Consider the following 21473-nt stretch of genomic DNA (forward strand, 5'->3'; position numbering starts at 1 on the left):
TGTCAACTTCACCTCAAACATGCCCTATTCTTTCCCAGACTACTGTCCAGAACACTCTTCTTGCCACTCTCTACCTAGTAATTTCTGGTCATTTTCAGCTAAAATCTCTTTTCCTCACCAAGCTCCTTCCAAACCCCAGTCTTGATCAGGCCACCTAGTTACACGCTTCCTCAGTACCTTGTCCTTGTCTTCATGGAACCTACCATATTCCAACTAAATAACCTTGTGTAATTGGTAGTTTCCTGGCTGTCTTCTTGCTAAAATCCAAGCGCAGTGACAGCATGGACTTGGTATGTCTTACTCACTACTGTATCCCTAACAACCAGGGCAGTTCCTGCTCAGAACAGAAGCTGCTGAATCAGGCAATGGAGCAGCGCAGAGGAGTCTGGCTCCAGATGAATACTCCTCCACAAAAGAGGATGGTCAGTCAGCGAATAGAACGGATGAAGCCAATGAACATAAGATATACCAACAGCAGAAATATGTACGCTCATCCTATAGTAGCTCTTTTGTAAGATATCCCTCAGAAAATACTAAATGCAAAATTAAATACCTAAATATACTTAGGAAACTACTGTTTACAAGAATCTGAAAGTAAGTTGTTTTACAACAATCATATTCCCTGTCAATCTGTCCTATGGGGGGAAGTGGCAAATACCAATTTTCATTTACCAATTATGTTTCGAGTTTACCTATTATTCAATAAACGGTTATTAAAAAGGAACTATGTTTCAGGCACCATACTGGGCATAAAAGTTAAATAATTATACCAGAGTCCAATTCTGTGAAGAATGGAAAAGAACGTTTCTTTGAGATTCCTTTCTAATTCTTGTGTCTATTTTTCTTGCCAGAAAAAGAGCAAACTCAAAATTACTCCTTAAATAAAGCCCTTATCAAAGATCAGGTCAGATGAACCATTTGAGGGAAACAAAGCTTGAGAGAAGATAAAGCAAAATCTCCAAAAGCTGCTCCTCATACATGGTTAATGGCTAAAGTATCTCAGAAATACCAGACCATATTTCTTTTACCATATGCTAGATTTTCCTGTCTTACGTAATATTCTGCCTTTCAGTGGCTTTTCCCTGCCTTCCCTATGCTGGGAATCTGGCTACAGTTCCCAAACTCTAATGCATAGTTCCTTCCCTTGAAAAGTCAGCAGCGACCACAAATACCGTCTTGGTCTAAACAGCATACCAAGTCTCCGAGGTCACTCCAAGATAGGAAAGTGGGAAAGCTTGTCTTTTGGCTGTTAGTATGGCCCTGAGATAACCAAAAAATTCCTAGAACAGGCAGTGTTGATAAATGGATCCACATAGAAAAAAGAGAAGGCCAACAAACCAGTGAAGAAGGCCATTCGACAAAGTGCAAAGGGAACAGTGAGCAGATTTGCTCTGTGGGGGTGGCAGAGAGTAGCATGCAGGGTCTGTGGCTACTTTTTGCCACTAGACAAATGACAGGTACCAGACACTAACTCCCTGAAATCTGATACTAGTTCTCATGATCCCCACATTCAGACCGAGGAAACGTCCCTCAACTCTTCCCTACTCCATAGGGGAGGGTGGTTGGTCTGAAGGGATTGTGGCCACAAAATGCACAGGGCAAAGCACGGCATAGATATGTTCCATGAACCATGCTGCCCAGACTTATGGGAGGGAGTCAGCACCTTGAATCCTGAACAAAGATGAGGACTAAAGACAAGTGAGCTCCAGCAGCAATAATGTAGCCCTCAAATATGGCATGAAAGAGGAGCTGGAGTCTCCAAACAGAGCTGCTGCCTTTTAAAAAACTGTTTTATTTCATACAAAAGGCAAAAGAAATTGAAAGAATAGAAATGCCTGGAAAGGGGAAGTGAGAGAGGAGACTATCACCCCCCAGATCCCAGTTTTCAGAATCAACAGTTTGCACAAGACCTGAAGTGTCTATCTGGAACACCAAGAGCATTAAAAAAAAAAAAAAAAATCAAACTACACACCTAATGTGCACCACACGTACACTCACACATGGCAAAAAGCAAACTGAACATACAGCACTGAGATGGACTTTAAAGGTTTATGAGGCAACAGTTACTGGCAAGTTGGAAAGGACAATCTCCTGAAAACTCAACTGCAGAGGCAGGCTTAGCTGTCCACCTCTTCCAAAACCTACGGTTTTGCAGGAGAAACAGCCAGACCGTGATAGCAGCGACACTGCTCTCTACAGGTAGTCACCTCTATTGCAGAAGAATTTACTGGCTGAAACACTGAAGAGTTGAAACATACCCCATCGCTGCAGAGGGGGTTGTAGGATTATTCTTCAATTCCTGAACATTTACCACTTGAGGGACATTCTTCAAGGTTGATTCAGTCAAAGTGCTTACAGCTATTTAAATAGAGAGGAGAGAGAACTATATTAATTCCAGTAAAGGATCAAAATTCTAGCCATATATAAATGAATAATTAGGACATGAACTCGAGCAGATCGCAACCTTATCACATAAAGGAAATGTACTCCAGGTAGTTCTGCAGCATAGTGTTCAATGGAACACCTGGCCTACTCCATTAACACGGGTCATGGAATGAGGCTTCCTGCAATTTAGTCAAATGTACCAGTGTACGGGAAAACAAGTCCTCAGCTAGCTGTTCTGCAGCAGAGCTGAGATACCTGTCACCTTGTTGGCTCACCCTAGAGCAGGGCAGCAAGAACTAGAGGATTAACAGCATTCAGACTCGGGATTTCCGCCTCTCGCATTAGGCTTATTAGTGCCAGGCTCTGTGTTAGGTGCTGACAATACAAAAGGTGTCTATAGTTTTTTTCTCTAATGGTGCTTATGGCTTAGTGAGACAGGCAGACACAATGAATAAAAAAAATTGAGCTTGCACAAGGACGGGGAAAGAGGCCAAGAGGCCTGAATTCAGAAATGGCAATAGGCATATATTTGACACTTATCTATCTTACTTATCTCATCAGCCTTTACTTCTCTTTGTGTTTCATCATTTTAAATTGTATTCCAAAAGACTTAATGACATTCTATAATTAACTATTAAGAAAGCCTCAGCAAAGCTCTTGGATCTCTTCTAACTATATTTTTGGCAAAAGTGAAAAATGTACGGCAGAATGGCGGTGACTCTCTTTTATTCCCTCCTTCAGAGAAGCGACCAGGAACATCTTGCCTACGAATGCACATATTTTCTATTTCATAAAGGTGCCTACACCTTAGAAATTTTTGCTTCCAATGTGATAAAGGAGATCACACCACCTCCTGCTGAGAGTGGACCAATCTAAGTCCTGGCAGACTTTAAGTTTACAAATAATCAACTCAATCAGCTTGATCTGGGGCCTGTTCAGCACAATGCCAAAATTCTGCTTGGTCCAAGTAACATTTAAAGAGAATATCCCAGAATTTTATTTTCAGAAAGCTCAAAGTTACATTAAAAAGTTATCTTGTTTTTTGTTCTTTGATGTTTTAGTTATAAGTATCACCTAAAGTTAATATTTTTTAATACTTTAATTTTTCTTTAAAATCTTTTATCACTGTTTAATGGTAATTCTTTTTTGTCTAAATAAACCACCATGATTGATAGGTGTTCTAAGCAGTGATAAAACTGAAAAATAATTCTACTCAGCTTAAACAAAAATATTTGGCTTATATCTGAGTTTCTCAACCTTGGCACTATTGACATTTTGGGGCTAGATAACCCTTTGTTGTGGGTGTCCTGTGCATTTTATTTTTTTATTTTTACTTTTTTGCAGCATTCCTGGCCTCTACCCACTATACGCCAGCAACACTGTCAACTGTTTCAGGGGAGAGGGGAGAGCAGATAACCTCTGGTTGAGAACCACTGGCTTATAAAATTGATAACCAGTGATAACTAAAGTCCCTGAGGCCAGCTACCTAGATTGCAGAAAATTTTGGAAAACCATTAACCACTGACAAAATGTAAGTGTTGATTAACAAACTTATTAGAGTTCCCATCTGTAAAGGCTAAATTTACAGCATTAAGAAAAAGTTGTACTGAAATAGAAACAGCACAGGGCTGGAGTTTGGGTTCTGCCACTTACTGGTTGGTAACCTACACCTCCTTGAACCTTATGTTACTGAAATGCAAAATGGGCACACTAATACCTCCCGCTCAGGGTGGTTGGGATCCTTAAGATACTATGAGACAGTTCTAATGTTATCAGATAATCTAATCTTAAAGATTAATTTTAGGGGTCAAAGCAGACATTATTCAAAAGTAGGGATTATTAACTTCATAAAACAAAACAAAAACAAATCCCCCACTGATTTCCCACTTAACTAAATGGGGCAGATATAATACTTTTCCTTAAAAGGAAAAAAATTTCAGACCTAATCTCTGCCTTCTTGGAACTCTCTCCCCCAAAAGGAGAGAGGTCTATCACATCAGCCTTCTCTTCTGAAGTGCAACAAAGAGAGCCAGTTGTTTCTTACCACCTGCTGTCCTGGCCTGTGACTCAGACAGCTCAGTCTCTGCATAGCTGTGGGGCTACAGTTTTTACCTGGCACCTGATTGGCCATCTGCCGTCTAAGTGCTGCAGCAGCAGCTGCCTGGGGAGCTGAGATGGGATGAGAAGGACCAGGTGCGCCATGTTTCACAGTTTTCGTTGCAAGCATTGTGCTATCAGCTCCTTGAGGAATAATTTTACTGGTAGATGTAGACACTGAAGGGAAAAGAAAAATTAAGTGAGAGAGTAAGTCAGAGAAGAGGAACATACAAAAGTTAAAATGGTAAATTCTTCCTGTTAGGTTGTAAGGAAAATGCTAAAATTAGAAATTTGTAAGCATAACATAGAAAAGTACCAGCAAACTGACAGGCTGACACCTGTATCTTTCAAAGACAGCACATGCAATTGGCCTGCCCACCTCTACTATTAGCTATTAGTAAAATATATTACGTGAGCATTTCTTCCCATACTGATTGAAATTTAACTTTTACACCAATACAGATCAATTCCCTCATCTCCTCTCTTCAAAAATCTCTTCAGTCTAGTACCTCATGTCCATATTTTTCTCTGCTATAAGTCACGTCGATGGAAAGTCCTAACACTCTGCACTGCAGGTGTTAGGGCACAATACAGGCTGTGTCTGTGAGCCAATACTGACGACGAGCCCTGGAGCTGGTGAGTAAGGCTGAAATGACTAGGATTTGAACAGCATGGGTGTGGATGTGCTTTACACTGAGGCAAACAGCCTCCTGTCTTCACCCCCGAAAAAGACCTGTTTTAAAACACACAAGCTGGATTCAACAGAAAAACTGTTGCAGTGCATAACCTTGGAGAGTCTCCTCTTCCTCACGAGGGCCTACAAACTGCTTGCAAGAGGAACACACATCTTTTGAATTAGTCTTCCAATTTCTGGAATATTAGCAGAAATGGGCCAGAACTAACAGCCTTACTGGTGTGATAGTATAAAACTTAGTTATAGTTCCTTTATTAGTTAGAAACCTAACAGAGAAAAAAGATAGTTTCCTTTCTCACTGTTTACTTACTTGTACTTCCCATCACACTAGGTGAAGAACCATGAACCAGATGAGATTTAGTGAAAGTCGCCTGAGGCAAGAGACTGGGCTGGATGGAGGGAGTGCGAACCACGGGGGCGTGCCGAGGAACCTGGACCACCGTCTCCTCCTCTTTACAGGATGGCCGGGCATCTTCATTCTCCAGAGACTGGGAGACGGAGGATGTTGAGCTGACTTCATCCAAGTCTTCATAATATCTCTGAGACAGAAAGGCTGACCGAGACAGGCTGGCTACAAAAGCCCCAAACAAAACAATTTAGACAACTCAAAGGAAGTCCAAAAGCTATATAATTTTCACTGTCAATAAAAAATATCCAATTTGTAAAATGACTTAATTGTTACTTATTTTAAGTGGAAGCAGCTGTTGTCGAATTTGAACAAAGATGGTTTTGGGTCTTTGTTCAAATGGGGCTTTGAGAAACTGAGCTGTGTGGAGAAGAACATTTTGGCTGTCAAACAAAAGAATGTGAAAAAAGTGAGAGACAGAATTAACGCTGGTGTCAAAGCAGGAGACCTGGAGCCTTCACCAGAAGTTGTCACCAGTAGAACAACAACATACCAGAAAAGTAACAGACAAGCTTCTGCGGTAGGGTGAGCAGTCACACCATTACCATCGCTTTCCAACAATAAACTTCTAAGATAGGTCTAATGCAAACTGGAAAAGAGAATGTCCTCAGTCCTCAGTGTCTCAAACATTTCCAGATAAATCTAATGATTCTTTTTAATCCCTTAGGACTTTTTTTAAAAAAATAAATAAATAAACACTGAACTTAATCCTGGCCTTCTGGTTTTTTTCCCTTCTTTAAATTATGAAGTAAGGCTTTACATCATGTTACTTTCTACCATGAATTTCAGAATGCCCGTTACTTTCGGTATACTGGAAAAACAAAAATCGAACAGAAAACCAAGCCCTTTCTCCTCCCCAGGTTATTTTAAAATGACTTCGCTAATATTTATTAACTTGTGTGTCCCATATGCACATCATTCTGCAAGATTTTATTGTCATAAATATAAGTGTAACATAAACAAATTCAACAGAAAACCAATGCTACGTGCTAGGGCTGCAATGTCCAATTTGGTAGCCACTAGCCATATGTGGCTATTTAAATTCAAAGTAATTAAATATGAGGTAGGATCACTCTGAAATTCCACCAGTAAAACTGCAGTTAACATTTATTGAGAACTTACTTGGTACCAGGTGCCGTGCAAAGCACATATATATATTATCCCATTTAAGCTTCACAATTATCCTATAAATTAGAAATTACAATTATGCATTATGGTTGATGCTTAGAAAGGTTAAGTAATTTAACCAAGGTCATGAAGCTGGTAAGCAGTAGAGCCAGAATTCAAACCCGAGTGTAACTGACTTCAAAGACCATGTTCTTATCACTCTGCTATATAAGACTGAACCCCATGCCAGGCAGAATTTTGCCCCCTGGTGCTACAACCATGTTTGTTGTGTTAGGCAGCAAAAGGGATTTTGCAGATATAATTAAGATTACTAATCAGTTAACCTTTATAGGGAAGTTATTTTGGATTATCCAAGTAAGCTCAATGTAAAATCCATGAGCCCTAAAAGGCAAAAAGTCAGAGAGGTTGTGGCACAAGTCCAGGAAGGCAGAGATTAAGCATGTGGAGGATTCAACAGGCCACTTTACCCTGAAGATGAAAGAGGCAGGAGGCACATACCCAGGAAATCAGGACCTTAGTCCTACAACTGCAAGGAACTGAATTCTGCCAACAACCTGAATGAGCCTGGAAGTGGAATCTTCCCCAGAGCCTCCAGATAAGAGCTCAGCTGAGCCAGCACCATGATTTCAGCCTGTGGGCCCAGAGCAGAGGACCCAGCTGAGCCACACTGTGTCTGGACTTCTGACTCAAAGAACTGAGATGATAGATAGGTATTGTTTTAAGCCACTAAGTTTGTGATAATTTATTACAGCAACCACAGGAAACTAATACAAACCCCACATTCTCTTGAGGCCACAATGCTCTCCATAATTTCTCTAAAACCCTAGTTCCTGAGAGTTAATAACAACAAAAGATGACTAAGATCATCATACCACCTTCAAGAACTGGATAGAATGAGAAAGTAGAATAACTATGTTTAACTCCCAAGGTCCAATATAACCTGGGGGTTCTCTCAGTTTCTTTCCTTTATCTTTCTGATGACACTCGTTTGCCTTGTGAGGGAGGCAACTGAAAGATGCAATGGCCATGTTCACTTGCACAAGCTCAGAGCCTGGACTTCTCACTATCCCAATGATGCTGCTTCCACAGTGGATGGGTGCCACTCCCTGCTGTGATCAAGGATGCAGCTAGAAAGGGGGCCCCACTGAAACAAACAAACAAATAAATAAATAGATTGACTGACTGAGACCGGGTCTCACTCTGTCGCCCAGGCTAGAGTAGAGGGGCGTGATCATAGCTCACTGCAACCTCAAACTCCTGGGCTCAAGTGATCCTCCTGCCTTAGCCTCCCAAGTAGTTGGACTACAGGTGTAAGCCACCATGCCCCACTAATTTTGTGTGTGTGGTGTGTGTGTGGAGACAGGGTCTTACTATGTTGCCCAGGTTGGTCTCAAACTCCTGGCCTCAAGCAATGTTCCTGCCTCGGCCTCCCGAAGTGCTAGGATTACAGGCCATGAAATATAAAGAACCTTATTCTGTTTAAGCTCTACTCTTGCTCAGATTAGGAAAGGCAGAAAGCCACACGAGCGCAGGGGGTGTCGTGGGGGGAAGGAGAGAGATCATATGATCATCTCAGTAGATGCAGCAAACCGCACATCTTAGGGTAAACTATGAAAAGTGTTCCTTTTGAGATCAAGGCAAGGATACCCACACACCATTTTTACTGGACTCGGCACTGGAGGTTCTAGTGAATGAAATAATATGGTAAGAAAAAGAAATAAAAGGACTGGGAAGGCAGAAACATCAGTGTTAGTATCTATGGAGAATATAATTGTTTCCATAGCTACAAGTCCAAGAAATAGCTACAAATATGTTATTAGAATAAATAAGTTTTGCCAGGTTGTTGGCTGTAAAGTAAATATACTCAAATCAGCGTATTTCTATTAATATACACCATATCCAACATAAAACAAAATTTAAGGAAAAAAAATCCACCATTATAATAGCATCAAAATGTTAAATTTTTAGCAGTATATCTAACAAAAGATGTGCATGTCTCCCATGTAGTAAACATTAAGAGAAATTAAAGAAGATCCAAATAAACAAATGTGTACCATGTTCAGGAACTAAAAGGTCACCACTGCACAAATGTCAATTCCCAAGTTGATCTAGAGACTCAATGCAATCCCAAACAAAATCTCAACTCTTCTCTGATGGCTGAGAGGTAAAAAATTTTCCCCCTTTTTCTTGTGGTAAGACACACATAACATAAAATGCATCATCTTAACCATTTTTCAGTGTATAGTTGTCCGCATTAAACACTAGCTCCCCATGCCTCCTCCTCCAGCCCCTGGCAGCCACCATTCTACTTTCTGTCTCTGTGGTTTTGACTATTCTAAGTACAGGAGGCAGAATTTAACACTACAACTCTAATGTTAACATGGAGATGTAGAGCACCAAGAAGAGCCTAAATACTCTAGATCAGGGGTCAGCAAACTACAACCATGGGCCAGCTGTCTCTTCTTATAAATAAAGTTTTATTGAAACACAGACATGCCTCTACCTTTACACTGTGGCTGCTTTCCCATTACAATGGCAGAGTTAGATAAATGTAAAAGAAACCACAGGGCCTGCAAGCCTAAAATGTTCTCTATCTGGCTCTTTAAAAAAAAGTTTGTCAACCTCTGCTCTAGGCTGCAGAGCATTCTGCAATGACAAAACATTCTTTATCTGTGCTTACCATTATAGTAGCCACTAGTCACAAGTGCCCACTGAGTACATGAAATGTGGCTACCGGGACTATGAAACTGAATCTTTAACTTAATTTTATTTTGATTAATTTAAATTTAAATATAGTACCCTATTGGGCAGAACAGCTCCAGAATCTAGCAAGAGAATAGTACTGAAACTTATTTTATATTAACTAGTTAATATAATTAGTTAATTAAGACAGTGTAGTAGTAGAACCTTCTAATCAGTATATGAGACCAACAAATGCACACACAGGAAAAACTGATTTACAATAAAGGTGACTCTGCTAAGCAGGGAGAAAAGTCTTTTCAATAAACAGTGTTGGGACAATCAGATATCTAAACACAAAAAAAGACATTTCATATCATACACAAAAATCAATTCCATATAGTATAAGCAAAATACGGTATATCCATACAATGTAATACTGTTCAACAATAAAAAGGAATGAACTACCGAAAAGAATAGTTAAAAGAAAAAAGACTGACACTATCGAGCTTGGCAAGGATGTGGAACAACTGAACACTTATACACTGATGGTAATGACTGGTACAATCACTTTGGAAAACTGGCAGGATCTACAAAAGCTGAGCATGTGGACAAAATATGAGCCAACAGTGTCACTCTTAGCTATATGACGAAACGAAAAAAGTGCACATGTGCTCCTAGAGTCATGCACAGAAATGTTCAGAACCACCTTGTTTACAATCGTTATAAACTGAAAACAGCTTATGTATAACAGAAGAATGGATAAATGAATGTAGCATATTCGTATAATGAAATACTTCATAGCAACAAAAACAAATAAATAACAACTACAGGCAACAACATGGATGAATCTTACAAACCTGATGTGGAACAAGAGCATCCAGAGAATAAATGAATGGACTTACCAAAAAAAACAGGCAAAACCAAATTAGTGTTTCGGGAGGCATGCTTAAGTAGTAAAGCTCTGAAGGAAAGCACAGAAAAGGAGGCTAAAGAGAATGACAACTTAACGCAATGTAGAATCCTGGACTGAAGCCTAGATTTTTTTTTTTTTTTTTTTTAAAAGTAAACATGTAGGACATAAGTAAGACAGCTGGCAAAATCTGAATATCAACTGTATATGAGATGTCACTATTCTATCCATAGTAAATTTCCTGAATCTGATAACTGTATCATAATCATATAAGAGAAGGTCCTTGTTCTTAGAGGATACATGGGTAAAGGGTCCTGTCTTCAATTTATTCTCAGATAGTTCAGCAAAAATAATTACAATAAGGGGGGATAGAAAAAATAAAGTAATTGTGGCAAATATTAACTAGTAAATATTGATGAAGGGTAACTGAGTGTTTTACTGTATTCTTGCAACTGGAAGTTTCAATTTTTTTCAAAATAGTAACAAAAAGTATCAAATAAAAAAAACCCAAAAAACAGAAGACCTAACTCTCACATATGTCTGTATAAGGGTACCTTGTGGGATGAAGGCAGACCAAGGGGGTAAGCAAAGAGGGGCTTCTAAGGGAACGGCTATGTTCGGCTTCCTAACCTGGGTACAGGTTACATAGATACACGTGTGTTCTGCGCATTTTTCTACAGGTGTGTTATATTTCACAATTTAAAATGAAAACGTTTATATGCTCTTATTCTTCCCAGCATACAGCCTAACATTAAGTAAGTATAATGTGCAGTTATCTGCCTAATGTCTGGATTACCCTCTTAACTGAAAGTCTTATGTGGGCAGAGACCGTGGTTCTCTTACTCACCACTGTCTGAAACAAAGTAGGCAATAATATTTGTTGAATGTATAAAGAAATTACAAAAAAATCTCACTTCTAAGGAATCTATCATAAAGATATAATCAGAGATGTGGGTTAAGGATTTGTGAACAAAGATGTTCTGAGTAAAATCTTGGCAGCAAGACTGACGCTTACCAGGGATTGAGTAAGTAAATTATGGCCTTCTAATACAAGGAAATATTGCATAGTCAACATAAGGCGTGTGTTAAAAGAATATTTAAAAACAGAAGGCAGAGGAAAGGTTTACGAATGTTTTAATTTTTCAATTTTTTTCCAATTTTTAAAAATGTGGTAAAATACACACAACATAAAATTTACCACCTTAACCATTTTTAAGCATATAGAGTTAAGTTATATTAAGTACATTCACACTGTTGTGCAACCATCACCACCATCCATCTCCAGAACTGTTTTAATCCTGCAAAATTAAAACTCTGTCCCCACTAAACAACTCTCCATTCCCCTTTCCACTCCCCTAGGTGGCCACCATTCTGCTTTCTGTCTCTACGAATTTGACTTCTCTAGGAACTTCATATAAGTAGAATCATACAGTATTTACCCTTTTTGTGATTGGCTTATTTCACTTAGCATAATGTCCTCAGGGTTCACCTATATTATATGTCAGAAATTCCCTCCTTTTTAATGCTGAACAATATTCCATTATATGGACAGATCACATATTGTTTATCCATTCATCTCTCAACAGACACATTTCTTCTACCTGTTGGCTATTGTCAATAACACTGCTATGAACGTGGGTATACAAATATCTGAGACTCTGTTTTCAATTGTTTGGGTTATATACCCAGAAGTAGAATTGCTGGATCATATGGTAATTCTATTTTTAATTTTTTGGGGAACCACTGAACTTCTTCATAGTGGCTGCACCATTTCACATTCCTACCAATAGTACACAAGGGTTCCAATTTCTCCATATCTTTGCCAACAATAATTTTCTGTTTTTTATTTTTTAAATAGCTAAGGATTCATGCATTTTTAATTTTTAAAAAATCAGAAAACAGAACTATAAATGTTATAATCCCAATCTAATTTTCTTTTTTTCTAGAGACAGGGTCTCACTCTCTCTCCCAGGCTGGAGTGCAGTGGCTCAGTCATAGCTCACATAGCCTTGAACTCCAGGGCTCAAGGGATCCCTCTGCCTCAGTTTCCCAAAGTGCTGGGATTACAGGAATGAGCCACCACATCTGGCCTCATTCTCATTTTCAAAACATGAGATTTACATACACAAGGAAAAAAGTTTGGAAGTAAAGCAAAATGACGTAAGTAAGGCCATATCTCAGTGGAAAAATATGGAAAAGTATAAAGAATATACTTCATACTTTATACTTTTCCATATTTTTCCCAGTTATCTGACAAGAGAATGTATTCTTTAGATAACAAAGTTACTGAAAAATTCACTTATTTATGACTATTCCTTACCTAATTTAGCCCTATATGACTACAGAAAAATTAATAAATCATAGTAGAGTAAGATTAAATTCCTTTCAGGTATTTCAATTACCAAAAGGCATTTGTTGTCGGCATAAAAGAAATTTTTTAACTCAAAACAGAATTTCAAAGAAAAATGCAGATACGGGCACAAAATCAAAGCAAAGTTATGCCTAAAGCTGTTTATAACAAATATTCTCAAAAAGAAAATTGAGAAAATTATCTACATAGTCAATGGCAAAAAAGGGAACCTTTCATCAGCTATATGGCTTCTTTTCAGCGAGTGTTTTGAACCATCATTGTCTAGTCAATAGTTTTTTCTTCTATCTCAAGAAAAGAAAGCTTTTCTCCAAATGCAATCTTACTCAAAACCCTGTACAAATCAGAAAAGCAACGTTTCTCTGCCAAAGGCAGAGGCTAGGATCCAGCTCAGCCTACCCTAAACCCTTGTGAATCACTGCTATACAACCTTAGCGCTGCAGAAAAAAATAGTATAAAAGCCAAAACAACTATCTTGAACTGCTGCATCCAGTATATATAAGCTGTTTCTTATGCCATTATCCAGACTGACAAGATATTCTGGGGACATTTTCTCCATCCCCTATTAAGAATCAACACACACACAGTACCCTATCACCATGTACTATATAGTTTATGCTAAAAAACTGAGCACCAGTTCCCTTTACCTGGAGCAGTGGATCTCACTGGTGGGGTCTTTCTCTTTGCCAAGAAGTTTCTCAGTTGGGCCTGTTTCATGGTGGACAGTTTAGCTGTAAGAAATTCACGATAAATGCTTAAGACTTGGTTTTTAAGATGTCAGTAGTTGGAAGAGAATAAAGAAAACTGAAAGACTGGGAAAGAAGCATTTACCTGGTACTCTGGGCAAGGGTTTGGTGTGAGTTTCTATGGTGGTTTTCAACAAAGCATTGCGAAGGCTTTCAAGATCACTGTCAAAACTGAAACAGGACAGTGTTATGTACAGACCAATTAGGAGCTGAGAGATCTGAGGCTGAGGGGGTATACTATTCTTCTAAATATCAATGTAAGAGATGAGAGCATCCCCAATAGATAAATATGCCAGCTGACCAATTAAGACACTCAATCCCAAAGGAGACCACAACCTCAGTATTATATACCACCATCACCATGCCAAACACACCACTATGGAGTCTCAGTATAAAGGGCAATTACAATTTACACATTTGGCCTAAAAGCAGAATCACAAAGTCACCTTGATAATATTAAGGGTAAACTGTCTACTTGCCAGAGAATGAAAGTCTCCACACTGAAGCACAGCAGCAAATCTGGGCTTTAGACACAAGTCAGTCAGCCTGATCCTATCAGCTGATTTTCAGCAACACAACAACACCATTACTGTAGTATCTGCTGGGATACACTGAGCACCTGTTTCATCTGGCAGAATACTAGGTGCTTTACAGACTTAATTTAACTGTCCAACAATCTCATGAGGCAGGTATTATCACTCCTGTTTTTTAGGCAAAGGAACAAAGGATCAGAGAGGGTGAGGAACCTGACCAGGATCACAAAGGCAACAGACAGCAGTCACCTTCAAACCCACATCTGAACTACTCTAAGATTGCTCCACATTACTCCCCAAATTATTTATTCATGCATTTATTCAACCATATTTACTGAGTGTAAGTTATGTGCACACCTGTGAGTGCTGCTCTGGGAAGGAACGGCCGAGGGAAGGCTCCATGGGGAAGTTTGGTTATACAGACGGAGCTGCTGGAGGCTATCCACCAGGTGATTCAAGCGCTTCCTCTGCTGGTTGATAATTTCCCGGTTGTTGGCGAGGGTGTTAAATAGTGTCTCTCGCTCTGGCACGAGCAGGTGCCTGTTGACAGCAATGAGAAAAGAATTAAATGTGAATGGTTTAAGTAAAGGAACTCTCTACGATAAAAATAAACTACAACAATAGCAGTGAAAACAATAAACCGGAGAAAGGGCAATTCATATTAATCAAGTGCAGGTATTTCAGAAATCTAATATTTTAGGGCTGATCTGTTTTTCGAATCTTTTATAGGCACTTCGTGCTCTCATGGCATATTGCATTCTTTTCCTTCTAGAAAATACATGACATAAAATCAAATATCTAGGGATCAAAGACTAGACTGAAAAGTCTTCCCATTCCTTTGCCATCATTCCTCTCATCCTTTTAATGATCCACACTAATTAGAAATGTTTTCTCAAAAGAAAATTTGGAACATATAATACAAAAAAGTATAAAGGAAAATTTCCTCTTAATCCTACCTTGCAGATATTACTGAATGTTTTGATAAATCTATTTACTTCCAGTCTCTTTTCTGTGTACCCTCCAAACTGGGATTTTTGCCTTACTTTTCACTTATTTTATATTTTACATATTGCATCATAATTATTGTGATATAATTATATATTTTATGTAACAAAGAAAATATATTTAATACAATTTTTCTGAGAGCATGCTATTCAATGGTTACAAAGTATTCTATAGTAAGAAAAAAATTAGGTTTAATGCAATTTTTCACAATCATAAATTGTGCTGGAATATAAATTCTTTTATGTAAATTATTGTGAGCATCACTTGTTATTTCCGTAGAAAAAATTACTAGAAGTAGAATGACTATGTCAAAAAGAATGAATGTATGTAGAGATTTTTATATCTGCTCATAAATCGCTTTTTAAAAAAGGCAACAGCAATATCTACTCCAACCCACTGTGGATGAGAGATCTCGCTCACCTTTGTTTTTTCTTTTGTTCCAGATGCCGATCCCATTCCAAGTCTAAAACATCATTCACATCTTGGACAGCAAATTTCACATACTGATGAAGGCGCCGAATTTCCTACAAGAAAAAAAATTAAAAGGCAAATGACTCATTTTTCTGGTAGCTTGGGGTAAGATCTATCAAAACAGTCAAAATAATTCTGAAATATTGCTATTTTGGGAACCATAATGAATAAGGAGAATATAATAGGTTTTAATATAATCATTAAAATCTTATAATTAAAGTGAAAAACAGAAAATTAACTTAATAGTGTGATAGGGAAGTGGTACAAAGAAAAGGGAAACAGAAGGGGTGTGTCTGCCTCGGGCCCCTGGGGAACAAATGTTCTTGCTTAGTTCTCACTTTTCAGCTCCTGTAAAATATCTCAACATGGTCTGGGAATTTTCCACTGCATTCTGGTACTCAGATAGTACATCCATTTAGTTTTTGCTCTCCCACCCATGAAATTAACTATAATATAGACAAAATTATACTACAAAACAAGGTTGAAAATAATTCTGAACCTATCTACTCACAGAGTAGAACATATAAGTCATCCTCCAATTGAGAAATACTCATTTGTTCTTAAAAAAAAAAAAAATAGTACAAGCACTAAAAACTAAATTTATCATTATTGAAATTCTTAACTATTTAACTTATTTTAGGCCTACAACAATTGTCTTCAAATTTTAGGCCATTGTTAATCTTCTTGGCTATGCAATTTGACTCTCAAAAATTAAAAGTAGAGCCAGGTATTGCGGTGTGTGCCTGTAGTCCCAGCTACTCGAGAGATGTAGAGTCAGGAGGATCGCTTGAGCCCAGGAGTTGCAGGCTGTAGTGCACTATGATTGTGCCGTCTGTGAACAGCTACTGCACTACAGCCTGGGCAACATAGCGAGATCCTATCTTTAAAAAAAAAAAAAAAGATTAAAAAGATGAAACATTCAATTAAGAATGTATACAAATGAAGATAAAGTGCTGCACACTAAGAAAAGATCTTTACATATGTATAAAGATCTTACTATGTTTAAATGTTATTTTCAAAATTATTCGTGGATAAGGGTCTATGTCCCAACTGAAAAAGAGAAAATATCATTTAAAAGGAGCCAAACTGATTCAAGTGCAGTAGCACTGACCTTAGTAGCCAAATATAAATTTCTACTCAATAATTGATGACTACAGGGGTTCTTTCCTTTGACCATTTATATGTGATCACACCTCCACATTATCTGATACTGTTTCTTCTGAATGTCCTCCCAATTGTGTCTACCAGCAAAAATCAATTCTTCTTTTAAGGCCTATCACAAATATTTCCTTTTAGCCAGGCGAGGTGGCTCATGCCTGTAATCCTAGCATTCTGGGAGGCCAAGGTGGGAGGATCGCTTCAGGTCAGGAGTTTGAGACCAGCCTGAGCAAGAGCAAGACCCCATCTCTACAAAAAATAGAAAAAAAAATTAGCCAGGTGTCATGGTGTGCGCCTATAGTCCCAGCTACTCCAGAGGCTGAGGCAGGAAAATCACTTGAGCCCAGGAGTTTGTTGCTGTGAGCTAGGCTGACACCATGGCACTCTAGCCCAAGTGACAGAGCAAGTCTCTGTCTCAATTAAAAACAAACAAAAAAAAAAACCACCAACAAAAAAAATCCAAATACTTCTCTTCTGTGGCTTAGCTGCTCCCTTACCTGTGGTCCCATAGCAACATGCCTCACATTAAATTTATATGTTCATCCTCATTGCCACTTACACAGCTATAGGAATTGTACATTGTAGCCTAGCCATTAAGAACACAGGCTCTGCAGGCAGACTGCTCAGGTCCAAGGCTACAGGATTTGTTAGTGGTAAACCCTGGGCAGTTTCAGTTATCTTGGTTTCCTCATCTTTGCTTTGCACATAGCAGGCCCTCAAAGTATGCTACCTATTATAATCTACTTAGCACCACGAAAAAATTTCCTTTCGAATGGGGACAGTATCTCCCAAAAGCTGTATGCTTTCCTCTTAGTTTGGCAATAGAGCAAGAGTTTGAAAAGGCACGTAGGAAGAACACGTAAGTAGGATGCAGCATGGCTGCCTATAATTTGATGAGCAGTAGGCGGGCAGTCAGCACTCTGTTGCTAAGAAAGGTAACATCCACAGTGGAGGGAGGCTGCATCAAGAATACCAGAGGGCTGCAGAAAACAGCAGGGGCTCCTCAACCTTTCTGGGAGAAGGGTCCATTTCTCTCATTTTCCGGCTGTCAGTAAGTTTCATCCCAAGTGTGGGAAGAGAACAGTGGGAACAGTAAAGTCCACAGCCTCCAATTCATTAAAGCAGGAGGAACTCATCACACCCACAGTCCCCAGGTCTAAGGTGAGGAAGACCAGAGCTGCTTATGCACCCTGCCCACCAGGATTCTAGGCAAATGTGAGAGGGTGGAAGAGGACCCCCTCACTAAGGCTAGCGACACAACGATTTCGGATAAACTGAAAGATGGAAAACAAAATTAGATTAGCTTTAGTAGAGACTAAGGATAATTAAGAATTAATGAGAAAAGCGAGTTTGCTACAGTATGGCATACAGGAAAGAGCCCAGGCAGATGGAGGTTTCAATTCTGGTTCCACTCTTACTAGCCAGCCAACGTGACCTTGGGCGAACTACTTAGCCTAAGAAACTCAATTTCCTTTTCTATATAATGGGATCATAACTCTTATCTTGCAGAACAGCTGACTTTGAAGACTAGAAACAATGCATAAAGACACTTAGCAGATTACCTGGCACTCAAGAAATAGCTGCTACTTTAACTGTTATTATTCATGACTTGATTTATGAATATATATTTCAGTAGAGTACTCTGTTAAATTTAAGGTTTAATAAAGAATTCTATTTTTTTTAATAAAAAAATAAGGATAAAAGTGTGCCATTTTCTTTGCCACAGTTAAGGACGTTTATGGAAAGTGTGGTACATTATAAGCAGAAAATCAACAACTTCATGAGGGGCCATCATGCAAATCCATACCTACAAAAAGAGCAACTGGTACATTAGTTTGTTTTAAATCTTTTCAATAACTTTAAATTGATTCTCCTACCTGAAGCTGAGCTTCACTCTTGGGATCCAGTGGTCTTTTGTACAGTAAATGGAGATATCCAGAGTCACAATTTCTTTCATTTTGTTCTCGGGCTTCTTCAACACCAGCAAAGCCCTCGAGTAAAGTTGTTTTCAGGGTACTTATATCTCCGTGAAGAGACTAGAGAAGGTACAAGAAGGTACTGATACCAAAAAAGTCTTATTTCCATGCAATAAAACCTTTCTGTCTAGATCGAGGAAGATGGTATTTCTCAAATATTTAACAAGATGAATATCTGAATATATTTAAGTCATGTAAAAAAGAGAATTTCACTGCTTGGAAAGAAAGATAACTAATTTTTAAAAAATTATTTTTTGTCCTCATTAGAAAAATACATATTCTAATGATTGAAAACTCAGAAAATATAAAAGTATTGACAGTACACATAATCCTGCTACCTGAAGACAATCACTGCTATCAGTCTAAAGAAATTTCCTCTTTCCAGGCATGTTATTTAAGACTAGACTGTGGAAACAGACCATCGAAATGGGATCCTGGCACTACCACTCACTAGATGGGTGACTTTCAACAAATGACTTAATCTTTCTAAGCCTCGGTTTCCTTACTTACATAATAGAGAGTGCACTAGTACACACGACACAGAAAGTGATAAGATTCAGTGAGAAAATACAGGTAAAGTGTTTAGCATAGTGGCTGGGGCACACAGTAAGTAGTAATAATAGTAACAATAAATAACACTATTAACAACAAATATTTAATATTTTTAAACTGCAAATTCTCTAAAATATTCTGCTTTTCTTTTTTATCTAACACTACCAAAGATACTAAGTTTTCAAGTATACCTAAACTAAATTAACTATAATAAACTTTTACAGAGTACCTATGTATCAAAGGGTAAAAATTATTATTATGCCATCTTACATATGGGAAAACTCAAATAGTGGCTAGATTAACTTGCCCAAAATCACATAATTCATTACTAAGTGCTGAAGATAGGATCTGAACTCAGGTATTTCTAGGTAAACTACTCAGCCACATAAAAAACACATAAACACACAGTGGTGGTCCTCGAAGAGATAAGGTATATGTGCTCACGGAATACTAGGACAATTTCTAAAAATGCAACTCAATTCAGAAAAAACATCCATAAACACAAACCTCTGTAGTCTCTTTAATTTCCAAAAGGAAGGTGTGCAGGTCACCTGACTCTGTCCGCAGCATCTTCATCTCCTCAGAAGTGCCCACCTGGAAACAGGCTTTGGAAGTTCGGGCTTTCAACTCTTCCAGCTCCTTCTGAAAGTGTGCAATCTGTAGAAGCCACAAATGGGGAACCACTCAGGCTGAATGGCACGTAGTTATGTCACTGCTACTGTGCTTACTAACAGCTCAGATTCCTGGAATGGGCCAAGCTTCAATGTGGAATAAACTAGTCATGCTGGGAGTCTGTACTCAGAGCCATCCAAATGTCACTACCAGAACTATTTCTGGAAAAAAGTCCTTAGGAAACAAATTTACCTCCTCCCCAATTCCAGCCATCACAGGATCTGAATCTTTCCACTGATTTCCCTGCTTTTCTGTAACAGGAGGCTGGAGTGACTTTGCCTGAAATGGAAAGCGAAGGGTTTAAAAATGGATCCTATAAGTTACAGCTTCTAGAAGCAATCACATCAGTGCCTACCACAGAGAGCGGCACTCTCATAACACAGTCATTATTCCATCACTCATTCTTTTGAACCCGTATTTACTGGGTCTGTACTTTGTATAAGGTACATTTTAGACAGTAGAGATAGAGGTGAATCAGATACCATATTCTACTGGAACTTATCTTCTACTGAAACAAGATCAATAATAAAAAGTAAACACTTGGTACTAACTGATCAACACTAGGGTGATCACATGGCGGAAATACTCTCCAGGGATTAGGGGGATGGCGGGGGTAAATCCGCAACTAAAGGACACGGGGAGCACTGTAGGGGGGGAAGGGCATGTCTTTAACCCGCACTTGGGTGAGGCAAAGACATAAAGTGTAACCCTAATGTTTGTACCCTCACAATACCCTGAAATAAAAAAAAAAAAAAAAGTAAACACACCAGATAATTTCAACTGGTGAATAAAAAGGAAAACATAAGGAATATAAAAGGGGGCATCGCTTCAGATGAGATGGCCAAGAAAGCCCTCCTGAGGGCTGCCATCTGAAAAAAGACTGCAGGAAGTAGGGAAGGAAACTACAGGAAGACCTAGAGGAAGCACCTCCCAGGCAGCGAGAAGATCAAGTACAAAGACCCTAAGGTAGGAGAGACCTTGGTATGTCTGAGGCAAAGAGAAGAAGTAAATGCAAGCTCTGTGATGTCAGGGTGGGCACTGGAGGGGGCAGGATGGGATCAGGGAGGCAAGCAGAGGCAGGTCATGTGAGGCCATACCAAGGGGTTTGGATTCTATTCTGGGTGTGTTGGAAAGCTACTACTGGTGTTTTAGGAGAGTTTAAGTGACGATTTGATTTATGATTTAAAAGAGCCCTGTTACTGCTACCTAGAGTAGAGAAGGCGGTAAAAGCAGTCAAGAGGTTAATGAGGTGAGAGATGCCAATGGCCTAACACAGGACACCACCAGAGGGACAGAGTTATGTACTTATGACACAGCAGAGGGTGGAGCTGATGAGATCCCCTGCTAGCCTGGACTTGGGGCGGGTGCTATTAAAGGACAGAGAGGAATCCAGGATGCTTTGGAGCTTGGGGCTTGTGCTGGAGAAGGAATAGTTTCTGGGGAGACAGAAATCAAGAGTTCTGCTTTAGAGACGTTATCATTTGAGGTACCTTTTAGACTATTTGATAGCTACAACAACTAACATTAGAGAGGTCTTAGATCGATTGTATCAGCATTCATTAAAACAACAAACACTGGCTGGGTGGCTCATGCGTGTAATTCAAGTGCTCTGGGAGGTTAAGGTGGGAGGATCACTTGAAGCCAGGAGTTCAAGACCAGCCTGAGCAATATAGTGAGACCCCCATCTCTA

The 21473-nt window shown here is 39.0% G+C and overlaps 1 protein-coding gene across 2 annotated transcripts in view; it reads right to left on the reverse strand.

Annotated features, from left to right (window-relative positions):
* Positions 1-21473, reverse strand: part of NUP214 (nucleoporin 214kDa) — a 94912-nt gene that overhangs the window by 45505 nt on the left and 27934 nt on the right. For both annotated transcript variants that reach the window (XM_012639835.1, XM_012639836.1), the window contains 10 exons: positions 19976-20062; positions 19619-19768; positions 18461-18619; positions 15375-15478; positions 14307-14489; positions 13502-13587; positions 13318-13401; positions 5487-5747; positions 4498-4659; positions 2259-2358 (listed from right to left, as the gene is read on the reverse strand). In XM_012639835.1, coding sequence (XP_012495289.1) covers positions 2259-2358; positions 4498-4659; positions 5487-5747; positions 13318-13401; positions 13502-13587; positions 14307-14489; positions 15375-15478; positions 18461-18619; positions 19619-19768; positions 19976-20062 — 1376 coding nt within the window. The remainder of the gene's footprint in view (positions 1-2258; positions 2359-4497; positions 4660-5486; positions 5748-13317; positions 13402-13501; positions 13588-14306; positions 14490-15374; positions 15479-18460; positions 18620-19618; positions 19769-19975; positions 20063-21473) is intronic.

This window comes from Propithecus coquereli, unplaced genomic scaffold, assembly GCF_000956105.1.
Source record: "Propithecus coquereli isolate 6110/MARCELLA unplaced genomic scaffold, Pcoq_1.0 Scaffold142, whole genome shotgun sequence".
NCBI classification, from domain to species: Eukaryota; Metazoa; Chordata; class Mammalia; order Primates; family Indriidae; genus Propithecus; species Propithecus coquereli.